The 10,564-nt window shown below is 42.1% G+C and overlaps 1 protein-coding gene across 1 annotated transcript in view; it reads right to left on the reverse strand.

The window, feature by feature from the left end:
- The window catches only part of KLF8 (KLF transcription factor 8), a gene marked incomplete at its 3' end in the record, with an annotated part of 34,220 nt that extends 27,709 nt beyond the window's left edge, over positions 1–6,511 (reverse strand). The window contains exon 1 of the mRNA XM_017884290.1: positions 5,530–6,511. Within this exon, the coding sequence (XP_017739779.1) occupies positions 5,530–5,536 (7 nt within the window). The remainder of the gene's footprint in view (positions 1–5,529) is intronic.
- Between the last annotated feature and the right edge of the window lie 4,053 nt (positions 6,512–10,564).

The following is a 10,564-nucleotide window of genomic DNA, read 5'->3' on the forward strand; positions in this document are numbered from 1 at the left end:
ATACAAAGAAATAAAATATTTTTGTACAGCTGTACAGGATTTGTGTTTTGAGCTAAAAAAATTACAGTAAGCTAAGGTTAATTTATAAGAAAAAATTGCTTATAAATTTAGTGTAGCCTAGTGTACACTGTTTAAAAAGTCTAAAGTAAGGTACAGTAATGTCCTAGGCCTTAACATTCACTCACTACTCACTCAGTGACTTACTCAGAGCAACTTCTAGTTCTGCAAGTTTCCTTCATGTTAAGTGGTGTTCAGGTACACCATTTTAAAATATTTTATACCATATTTTAACTGTGCCTTTTCTATGTTTAGATACACAAATACACACCATTATGTTACAATTGCTTACAGTATCCAGTACAGTAACATCCTATAGAAGTTTGTAGCCTAGGAGCAATAGGCTATACCATATAGCCTAGGTTGTAGTAGATTATACCATCTAGGTTTACGTTAGTACGCTCTATGATGAATAACTGTACACATAAATACACTTAAAACAAATCCTGGCATATAAAACACTCTCAACTAGCTATTATCACCACCATTATGATTGTTGATTATCAGAATCTTGAACTCTGGCCCAAAGAATCTCTCCTGTGTATCAAATAGGACTTTTGTACCCCATGAGTTCACAAACCTGCTCCACCTCTTATATTTCTAATCTTAATTTCTAGCACCACCATAAACCCAGTCTATCAGTCTAAAAACCTAGGGGCCAGACACCTTTGACTCCTCTCTCCCTATCTTCAGCCAGTTGGTTATCAGCTATAATAATTCTCCTACAGATATATCTCTTAAATCTAGCCCTTTATCATTTCTTAGTCATTTCCTTCCCCTTCTGGTAAATACTCCACATAGCTATCAAAGTGTAGTAAAACATGTGGGCTCTGGAGTAAGTGCCTAGAATCACATTCTGATTCTGTGACTTCTTAACAGTAAGAAGTTGGGCAAAGTTTTTCCAGCCTCCTGTGTCTGTTTTCTCATCTGTAAAATGGGAATAATAATAGTACCAGGTCACAGAGTTACTATGAGGATGTATCAAGTTGATATATGTTCAAGTATTTATAACAGTACCTGGCACAAAGAAGAATTGTCTGTTTCCTCCACCACCAGGTGAGCCCTTCAATAGTTACCTAGTCTTTTTCCTTTTTTTTTTGTATCCCTATCTTTTAGCAGAGCATCTCCTATATACTATGTACTAATGTCCAGTGAATAAAGGAATGAATGATCATGGAAATGCGGGAAGATAGAGCCATATCCAGAACTATAACTACCCATCTTCAAAAGCTTTAATAGCAACAATCAAGGAGCCTGAAAAATACTTCTTGGCCCTCCTATATCACAAATATTTTAGTTAAATAGTATAACAGGGAGAGCTGACAATTAAGAATGTCACAGCCATTTCTGGTTAGATGTTTCTGTTTTAATCTTTAACATCACTGTGAGAACCAGGCCAACATCTGCAGTGGGCTGCCAGTTTTCTCTATCTGACCTAGACTGCAAATTTACTGAGGATAGAGGCCAGAGACCATGAAGTTTGTTTTCTTCCTTCTGGTAGTACCTCCTCCCTCCTTCCCACACAATATCTACTACAGTGTTGGCTATTTAGTAGGTACTTGGTAAAGACTTGATTACCATCAGAAAGTTCCCCTTCAAGTTAAGCATGATGTCCTGTAAATGACATAGCAGTTCTGCTTTCTCCAAATACCTAACATGTGCCTTTGAAGACAATTATCAGGCCAGTTTTCTTTTTCCCTGTCCCCCTTTTTGCCAGATGTAATCATCTCCATTTCTTGATCCAGTTCCATTTTATTTTTTAAAAATTGATTATTTCTCTAGAGTTTCTTTCATTTTTTTCTGCATTTCTCTTCTATTTACCATTTTTCTTGAAATATTGTACATCACAAATATAGTGTCTTCAGAAAGGTCTACGTGATGCTGAGCATATATTTAACTTTGATTATTTGGAGCTAATTATTCCATCTCTTGTTTGTTCCTATGTGTTCAATGATGGGGTTGTTTCATCGTCAGTTAGAATGGGCGGGGATGTGATGTGAATATATTTATTTCTTGTTTGCTAAACTAGTTCTGATAAATATACATAACAGTTGGTGCTAAAAGAACAATAACATACCTATTCCTTAATTTTGTAGCTAGATCCTAGAATAGATGTGTAGTGTTGAATTGGCTACTGCATTAATCTCACTTTCTGGAGCTCTACAAACTGAAATGGTCCAAGACTCTTCTAGGATGCCTTGTCTTGGTGCTCCTGAGCCACTGCTCAGGCAGTGAGTAGAAAGGTTATTCAGGAGCATCTAATTAAATTAGAAAATGAGGAAGAGGGGAAAGTTTAATGCCAGCATTTGAGCACGGGACATGAATACCACAACAGCTACATTTTCCCACTGCTTCACTTTTATGCCGCCTTCTAAGTGTTTACAAAATTAACACACTTATTCCTCACAGCAACCTTATGAGGTAGTTTCTATTATTATCCCCAATGCACAGATGGGACAACTAAAGTACAGAGTTTAAATAAGTTCACCATTACTATGGTCATAGTAAGTTGCAGAACCAGAGAAGTGAAGGGAAGAGTCTTGAATGAGGGATGAGTGAAGAGTCCAGAGGTGATGATGGGCTGTATATTAGAAATGGTGAGTGTGAGGTTACAAAAAAATGTCAAATTGCTAGTGATTTGAAATATCTGGATTGGGCTCTTGAGTTAGGTTATTGTTCCTTAATAATCCTAGAGCTTGGTTTGCCCACATCACATCTACTTTGTCTAAATATACAGATAACATCTTTTAGTATATTATACAGAGCATCTAGCATCTTTCAGATATTTAAATCCAGCTTCCTGTCTACATTCCACTTCTGCAAACACACAGCAGTATTTAAACAAAAGAAAATTTTTTAAATAACAAAAATGATGAGACCCTCAACTTATGAAACATATTAGATATCAGGCACTGGGTTCAATGCTTTACTTACATTATAATCACAAATTACCACATCATTTTAGAGAGGAGGAAACTGAGGGTAAATGATGAAACTCAGTTGAGGATAGTAAACATTAGCATATAAAAATCAGGAAGAGGCCGAGCGCGGTGGCTCACGCCTGTAATCCCAGAACTTTGGGAGGCCGAGGTGGATGGATCACCTGAGGTTGGGAGTTCGAGACCAGCCTGACCGACATGGAGAAACCCCGTCTCCACTAAAAATACAAAATTAGCTGGGTGTGGTGGTGCATGCTGTAATCCCAGCTACTCAGGAGGCTGAGGCAGGAGAATTGCTTGAACCTGGGAGGCAAAAGTTGCGGTGAGCCGAGATCACGCCATTGCACTCCAGCCTGGGCAACAAGGGTGAAACACCGTGTCCAAAAAAAAAAAAATTCAGGAAGAATACCAAACATGATCTCATACTGTCTTTGAATAAACAAATGAGCCCAATACCACAATGTTATTCCTTTATTCATACTCTGCTTAACAATAAGATGGTAATCATACTAGATGATCGTCTATGTCAATCATCCTAATCAAGTTTTCCTTCATTCACAAAATCATGGCAATGTAAAGCTAGATCTTAGAAGATCATCTACACCCCCCACCATACCAGACACAGACAATTTGGTAAGATCAAAGATGACTAGACTCTGTTTGCTACTTTGGTTATTGGAATTCATTTAACTCAGCTAATAAGAACCCCATCTCAGAAATGCATGTATTAGAACAATGAGAGTGGTGATGGTAGTCTGTTTCACGTGTTTTCCCCAATTTCCAATATGTCCTGAAAAGTCTAAACAAGAGGGATGTATAGCTCCTGAGGGTGAGGGTGGACTATATAGATGCACCTGTCATTTTTACTTTTGAAGTTATTATTTCTACTCTTCCTACATTTTCTGCCTGCCTGCCCTCCAGGCTTACCTGAAGACATTGCTCCCCACCCATTCTCTGTGTCCCCAGCAACAAAACTTGATTAGAATGATTGACATAGATGGTCATCTAGTATGATTACCATCTTATTGTTAAGCAGAGTATGAACAAGGGAAACAACTCTCATATAAGGGCTTCCCCATAACTCTGAAGAATGGGATGAGGTCACTTATGAATCACTTGTTTCTGTTGTCCAAAAGTCCTATTGGTTATATCATTCTGGTTAAGTTGCCCAAAGAATGAGAGGAAAGGCAGGCCAGTAGCCCTTTCTTTCAGAAGTGATGAAGTCTAGTGGAAACAACGTTAAATCAGAAGCAAATAAAATCTGTGTTCTAGCCTCCGTCTTTGGACAAACTAATTCAGTCTTCCTGTTTCCTTTTACCACATCTGGAAGGTGTTTTAAGGACAGAAAAACACTAATTTTATCAGCTGTGCTCCAGAAAAAGAGTTCCAAACTGAGTAGAAAAAGTAAGTTAAACTAAGATACAAGTGGCAGCCTCTGCCACATACACAAGATATTTCATCCACCCGAATATCTACTGAGATAGAGTTACTAATCTGCATTCTATGGAAGAGAAAAGCAAGGCCCAGGGTGATGTAGCTAATAAGTGGTGATACTAGGGTTTCAAAGCAGATTACCCCAAACCATGGCAATCTCCATCAGTTTCAAATCCAAATTTAAAGATTATTCTTTTGCTCAATTATTACCACACTGGATGACAGGTGCTTTAACAAATGCCTTTCTTCACGATGAAGACAATACCAAAAGAAACAAGACATCGCGCCTTTGGCCACCTGTTTGGATGTGATTTATTTTTTCCCAAATTCTTAGGGTTAAAAACAAACAAACAACAACAATAAAAAACCACAAAAAGACAGCTCCGCCAAGTGGCTGAACAAATGGATTCACTTCAGCAATCACAGCAACTCGGCCCAATCAGTCTTCCACCTACACAGAGGAACCAACTGCCTTGGCCACGTCTTAAAGGGCCGGAGCAGAGCCTACGCTCCGGCTTCCTTCTTCAACCAAGCTCAGCCCCTCCTTAAAGAGCTGGCACGCCCAAAGCAGCTCCTCCCTTGCAGCTGCTTCCAGGCCTCACTCTGTGCCTCCAATAGCCTAACTTTGCACCTTAAACCACTGTCCCCTCCTCCCTCTTTTCAGAAGCTTCTCTAGGTACCCGCTATGGTTTCAGGGAGTTACCTGGGAGCGTTGGCCTTGCGAATCCTGTTCTCTCTGGTTGTGACTTTAGCTGTGTGGGGTTAAGTCAAAGATAATCCTTACTGCTTAAGGAGTATTGGGAGTGCCGAGCCAGGGCAGACTAGACTAGACAAATCATCCATTCTTGCCCCCTTTCACTTCTTCCACCAAGCTCTCTCCTCTCCTTCTTAGCCCCTCTTCCTCTTTGCCCAGCCCTTCAGCAAAGTCATTTTCCCTTGAGTTTCATTTGATTCCATACAGTGTTCTTAACCTTCCGCTCCCGCCCCCACTGCTGAAACCTCAAGTGGGGTGTGTGGTGGGAGCAGGGGGGCTGGGAGGGGGAGAGAATCTAAAAGAAAGAGGCTGGAGTGGGTGGGTATTAGTCCCAGAGTCACTTACCGACCATGTCACTAGCTGAGGACTCCTGAAGTGTCCAGAACTCATGCCGTCCTCCGGGAGGCTCATACTCCTGAGCTGATCGCAAGAGAACTGCTCCCCTCACACCCGCCCCATTCTGACATCGCGCAGGGCGACGCGCTCCCGTCTTCTCGTTCTTGGCCCCCCACTCCCCTCTTTCTCCGGGCTGGAAAATGAGGAGGGGATTGAAATGGGAGGAGGGAGTCGATTCAGACCCAGCTGGGCCACTCTCTGAACAAGGGAAACAAAGCTCTCAAGCATCCAACCCCAAAATCAGGGGCCGGCAGAGTAGACTTTCTAAAAAGAATCCTCCCCCTGCAGCTTTTCCTTGGACAAAAATAAAGTGGGTTCGCTGGGCCGAAGTGGCCAGAGCTTAAGGTCCTCCGTTCCCCTTTTACCTCCACCAATTCAGTTCCGGCCAAACCCGCTCTCCACCCATCCTCTGAACTCCACACACCCTTTAAAAGGAGAGGGCCGGGGGTGGGGGCTATGAAAACCAACCCAACCCCCAAAGCACTACTTGAACACAAAGTTGAGGCGGAGAAAAAATCCTTCAAGCCGGGAACCCACGAGGAGATACCACAAGAGGATCCCTTCACCGCCGCCGTTGCCGCCGCACACCCCAGCGCCTTCCTAAAAAGAAAGAAGGGAGGAGAAAAATGCCGACGATTGGTGTAATCATAGAGAAGAACACCAGCCCCAGGGCAGGGGCTTCAGCGAAAAATGGCAGCAACTCCTGTGGGTCCTCTGGGGCGGGGTTCCTTGGAGGCACCTAGCTGCCCTACGGGGGACCTCGCGCCCCACGCAGGTCAGAACCTAAAGTGCTCTCTGGGCAACCTGAGTGGGTGGAGTGATTCCGTCTTTCTCTGGCCCTGCTAGGCCCAAAGGAGAGGTGTGACTATCGTGAGGACTCCACCTAGGGTGGAGTTCCTTAAAAAGGACAGGCGGCTGCTAGAGGAGAGTGCAAAGTGGGAGGGGTGGAGAAGGGTGGGGCTGAGAAGGAGGAGGGAGGAAGGAGGGGGTGGGGCGGGGCCCTGGGCCGAGAGAGCTGGCCTCGCCCCCGGCGGCCGCCTCCCTCAGCCTTCAGCAGCGGCAGGTATAATTCCAATTAATTTCAGTTCCTTATCTGTCCCAAAATTAAGGCTTGCAAGCACACTGCTTGATTACCTATTTACTCTGGTTATGCTAACTCTCCAGGGGAGGGTGGTGAAACGGGTACTGGGATTGGGGCTGGAGGTTGTCTAGGAGGGAAAGGATGGGGAAAGGAGAAAACAAAAAAGCTGGCAACTGGAAGCGATATTTATCCTCCTACCTCTCCATGGTAACACGAGCAAGGACAGCGAGGTCACAGTGTCTTCTCAGGGAGGAAGCTAAAAGGAACGGAGATTGGAGCTGGGTGCATTTTCTAGCAAGAGATAAGCCGAGGAGGTGAGGGCGAAGGAGTAGGTGGGGAAGAAGGAGTTGAAGATGATCTGTGAATACAGCGTGGCCCAGCAGGGAGACTTAAGAAAGGCTTTCTCAGTCTCCCAGATACTAGACCTCTAAGAATAGAGTTCTCAACCCCTGAGACCGCCTCTCAGCCAGGCATTGGCGAAGATCCCCGTAAAGCTGAATCCACAGGATAGGAGCCATGTTTCCAGGATTTCTTTACACTTGCCTGAAAGTCTCTCTCTAGCTCATTTTAATGGGAGGCCAGGAAGTCACAAGCAACCACAGCCCATTTTCAGTGCCTCTTCCCTACCACAATTCTTTTAAAGAGGAGGAAAAGAAGAGAGACAAGAAACAAAGCAGAGGGAGGAAAAGCAAAGAGACAGGAGAAATAATAATATCTGCCATATATTCAGCACCTAATATGGGCAAGTCCCTGGGCCAGGTGCTTTTACATTCATCATATCCTCATTTAGTCCCAATAACAACCCTGGAAACTAGGTACTGTTATATTCTCTGTGCCCTTTATTTAAGAAAAAAATGAGGAAACGGAGGCCCACAGCCCAGTACTTTTGAACACATAGGTCCACTTGCTTAGTTGATATTTCTGCCTGAATGTCTTCTGTGCATCTCATCTACCTTCCTTTCCCCAAAACACTCTGTTCTTCCTCCTGTAGTTCACCAAATACCTGAATGGCACCACCATACATCCAAGGCAGCACCCTGGAACTCATCCTTTAACCTGCTGTGATCTGGCCTTTGTCTACCTCTCAAACAGGAGAGATTTTGCTGTTCTCCTGGGCTTTACCTGGATTACAAATCCCTGGGAATTCCAAGCTGTTTCTAATCTCTATGCCTTGGGTTGCTTTACTTTCTCTGACTGAAATAGACGAAGCTCCCTGTCCACCATTTTTTTTCTTTTTTGCATGTCTTTCCAATGAATCTGTCCAGTTTCTTGAAAGGACTAACTCAAGGTCATCTCCCCTCCTTACTTAATTTCTTCAGGCAAAACTGACCATTGCTTCCTCTGCACCCTTCTCTACCTCGGGGCACATATTTGTTGGTATAATTGCCTCCCCTACTAAACTATAAAGTCCTTGAGCTGAAGCACCAGGTGATCTCATTTCTGTAACTTGGATGCCAGGTTATATTATTATTAACAATAATAATAGTTATTGAGCATTAACTGTGTACTAAACTCTGTTGTAAGCCTCTTATGTATATTAACTCATTGAATCCTTCTGATAATCCTATGGGTAGACATTATTGCTATTCCCATGTTACAGGTGAGGAAACTTAGTGACAGAGGTTAAATAAATACATATGCGTATGTATTTGTTTCATAAAAGAATGTCCCTGTAGCAGGGGTTTCATAAATAACTCTCTATCTCACTATATCTCTTCACCACCACCTGCACCCCTGCCAAGCTTACAAGGTAAGATATATTGAGATGGAATCATACAGAGAAGTGTACAACTCTTTACGCCTTCATTTGAAAATTTTACTTTATTCCTTGGAGCCTTTGTTTTCAATGTATAAAATTTGGGGAGTATTATCCAACATAGGATTCTCACCACTACAGCGAAAGCTATTTTGAGCAAAGCTGAAAAGTTTTCTCTTAGATTCAAGTGTGTAAAATACATTAAGCAGTTTATATCAATAATAAATGCATTTTTTTGTGACGTGCAGATGAAAATGAGTAGATTGCTGAAGTAACATTTTGAAAAGAGTAGCCACTACTAGCCCTGAATACAGTGGGTGTGCCTTAAGGTCATCGAGTTACTTATTCAGTCTGAAATAGCTTTTCAAGAAGGTCGATTCACACACAGATAGCTGAACAGTTTATATTTTATTAAAAGTCTTTATTGTTAACAAATTTATTTTAAGCTCTAGTTTTTTGTTTGTTTTAGAAATACTGCCTCAACTTTATNTGTGAATACAGCGTGGCCCAGCAGGGAGACTTAAGAAAGGCTTTCTCAGTCTCCCAGATACTAGACCTCTAAGAATAGAGTTCTCAACCCCCTGAGACCGCCTCTCAGCCAGGCATTGGCGAAGATCCCCGTAAAGCTGAATCCACAGGATAGGAGCCATGTTTCCAGGATTTCTTTACACTTGCCTGAAAGTCTCTCTCTAGCTCATTTTAATGGGAGGCCAGGAAGTCACAAGCAACCACAGCCCATTTTCAGTGCCTCTTCCCTACCACAATTCTTTTAAAGAGGAGGAAAAAGAAGAGAGACAAGAAACAAAGCAGAGGGAGGAAAAGCAAAGAGACAGGAGAAATAATAATATCTGCCATATATTCAGCACCTAATATGGGCAAGTCCCTGGGCCAGGTGCTTTTACATTCATCATATCCTCATTTAGTCCCAATAACAACCCTGGAAACTAGGTACTGTTATATTCTCTGTGCCCTTTATTTAAGAAAAAAATGAGGAAACGGAGGCCCACAGCCCAGTACTTTTGAACACATAGGTCCACTTGCTTAGTTGATATTTCTGCCTGAATGTCTTCTGTGCATCTCATCTACCTTCCTTTCCCCAAAACACTCTGTTCTTCCTCCTGTAGTTCACCAAATACCTGAATGGCACCACCATACATCCAAGGCAGCACCCTGGAACTCATCCTTTAACCTGCTGTGATCTGGCCTTTGTCTACCTCTCAAACAGGAGAGATTTTGCTGTTCTCCTGGGCTTTACCTGGATTACAAATCCCTGGGAATTCCAAGCTGTTTCTAATCTCTATGCCTTGGGTTGCTTTACTTTCTCTGACTGAAATAGACGAAGCTCCCTGTCCACCATTTTTTTTCTTTTTTGCATGTCTTTCCAATGAATCTGTCCAGTTTCTTGAAAGGACTAACTCAAGGTCATCTCCCCTCCTTACTTAATTTCTTCAGGCAAAACTGACCATTGCTTCCTCTGCACCCTTCTCTACCTCGGGGCACATATTTGTTGGTATAATTGCCTCCCCTACTAAACTATAAAGTCCTTGAGCTGAAGCACCAGGTGATCTCATTTCTGTAACTTGGATGCCAGGTTATATTATTATTAACAATAATAATAGTTATTGAGCATTAACTGTGTACTAAACTCTGTTGTAAGCCTCTTATGTATATTAACTCATTGAATCCTTCTGATAATCCTATGGGTAGACATTATTGCTATTCCCATGTTACAGGTGAGGAAACTTAGTGACAGAGGTTAAATAAATACATATGCGTATGTATTTGTTTCATAAAAGAATGTCCCTGTAGCAGGGGTTTCATAAATAACTCTCTATCTCACTATATCTCTTCACCACCACCTGCACCCCTGCCAAGCTTACAAGGTAAGATATATTGAGATGGAATCATACAGAGAAGTGTACAACTCTTTACGCCTTCATTTGAAAATTTTACTTTATTCCTTGGAGCCTTTGTTTTTCAATGTATAAAATTTGGGGAGTATTATCCAACATAGGATTCTCACCACTACAGCGAAAGCTATTTTGAGCAAAGCTGAAAAGTTTTCTCTTAGATTCAAGTGTGTAAAATACATTAAGCAGTTTATATCAATAATAAATGCATTTTTTTGTGACGTGCAGATGAAAATG

Source organism: Rhinopithecus bieti, unplaced genomic scaffold (assembly GCF_001698545.2).
Source record: "Rhinopithecus bieti isolate Rb0 unplaced genomic scaffold, ASM169854v2 scaffold_1627, whole genome shotgun sequence".
NCBI classification, from domain to species: domain Eukaryota; kingdom Metazoa; phylum Chordata; class Mammalia; order Primates; family Cercopithecidae; genus Rhinopithecus; species Rhinopithecus bieti.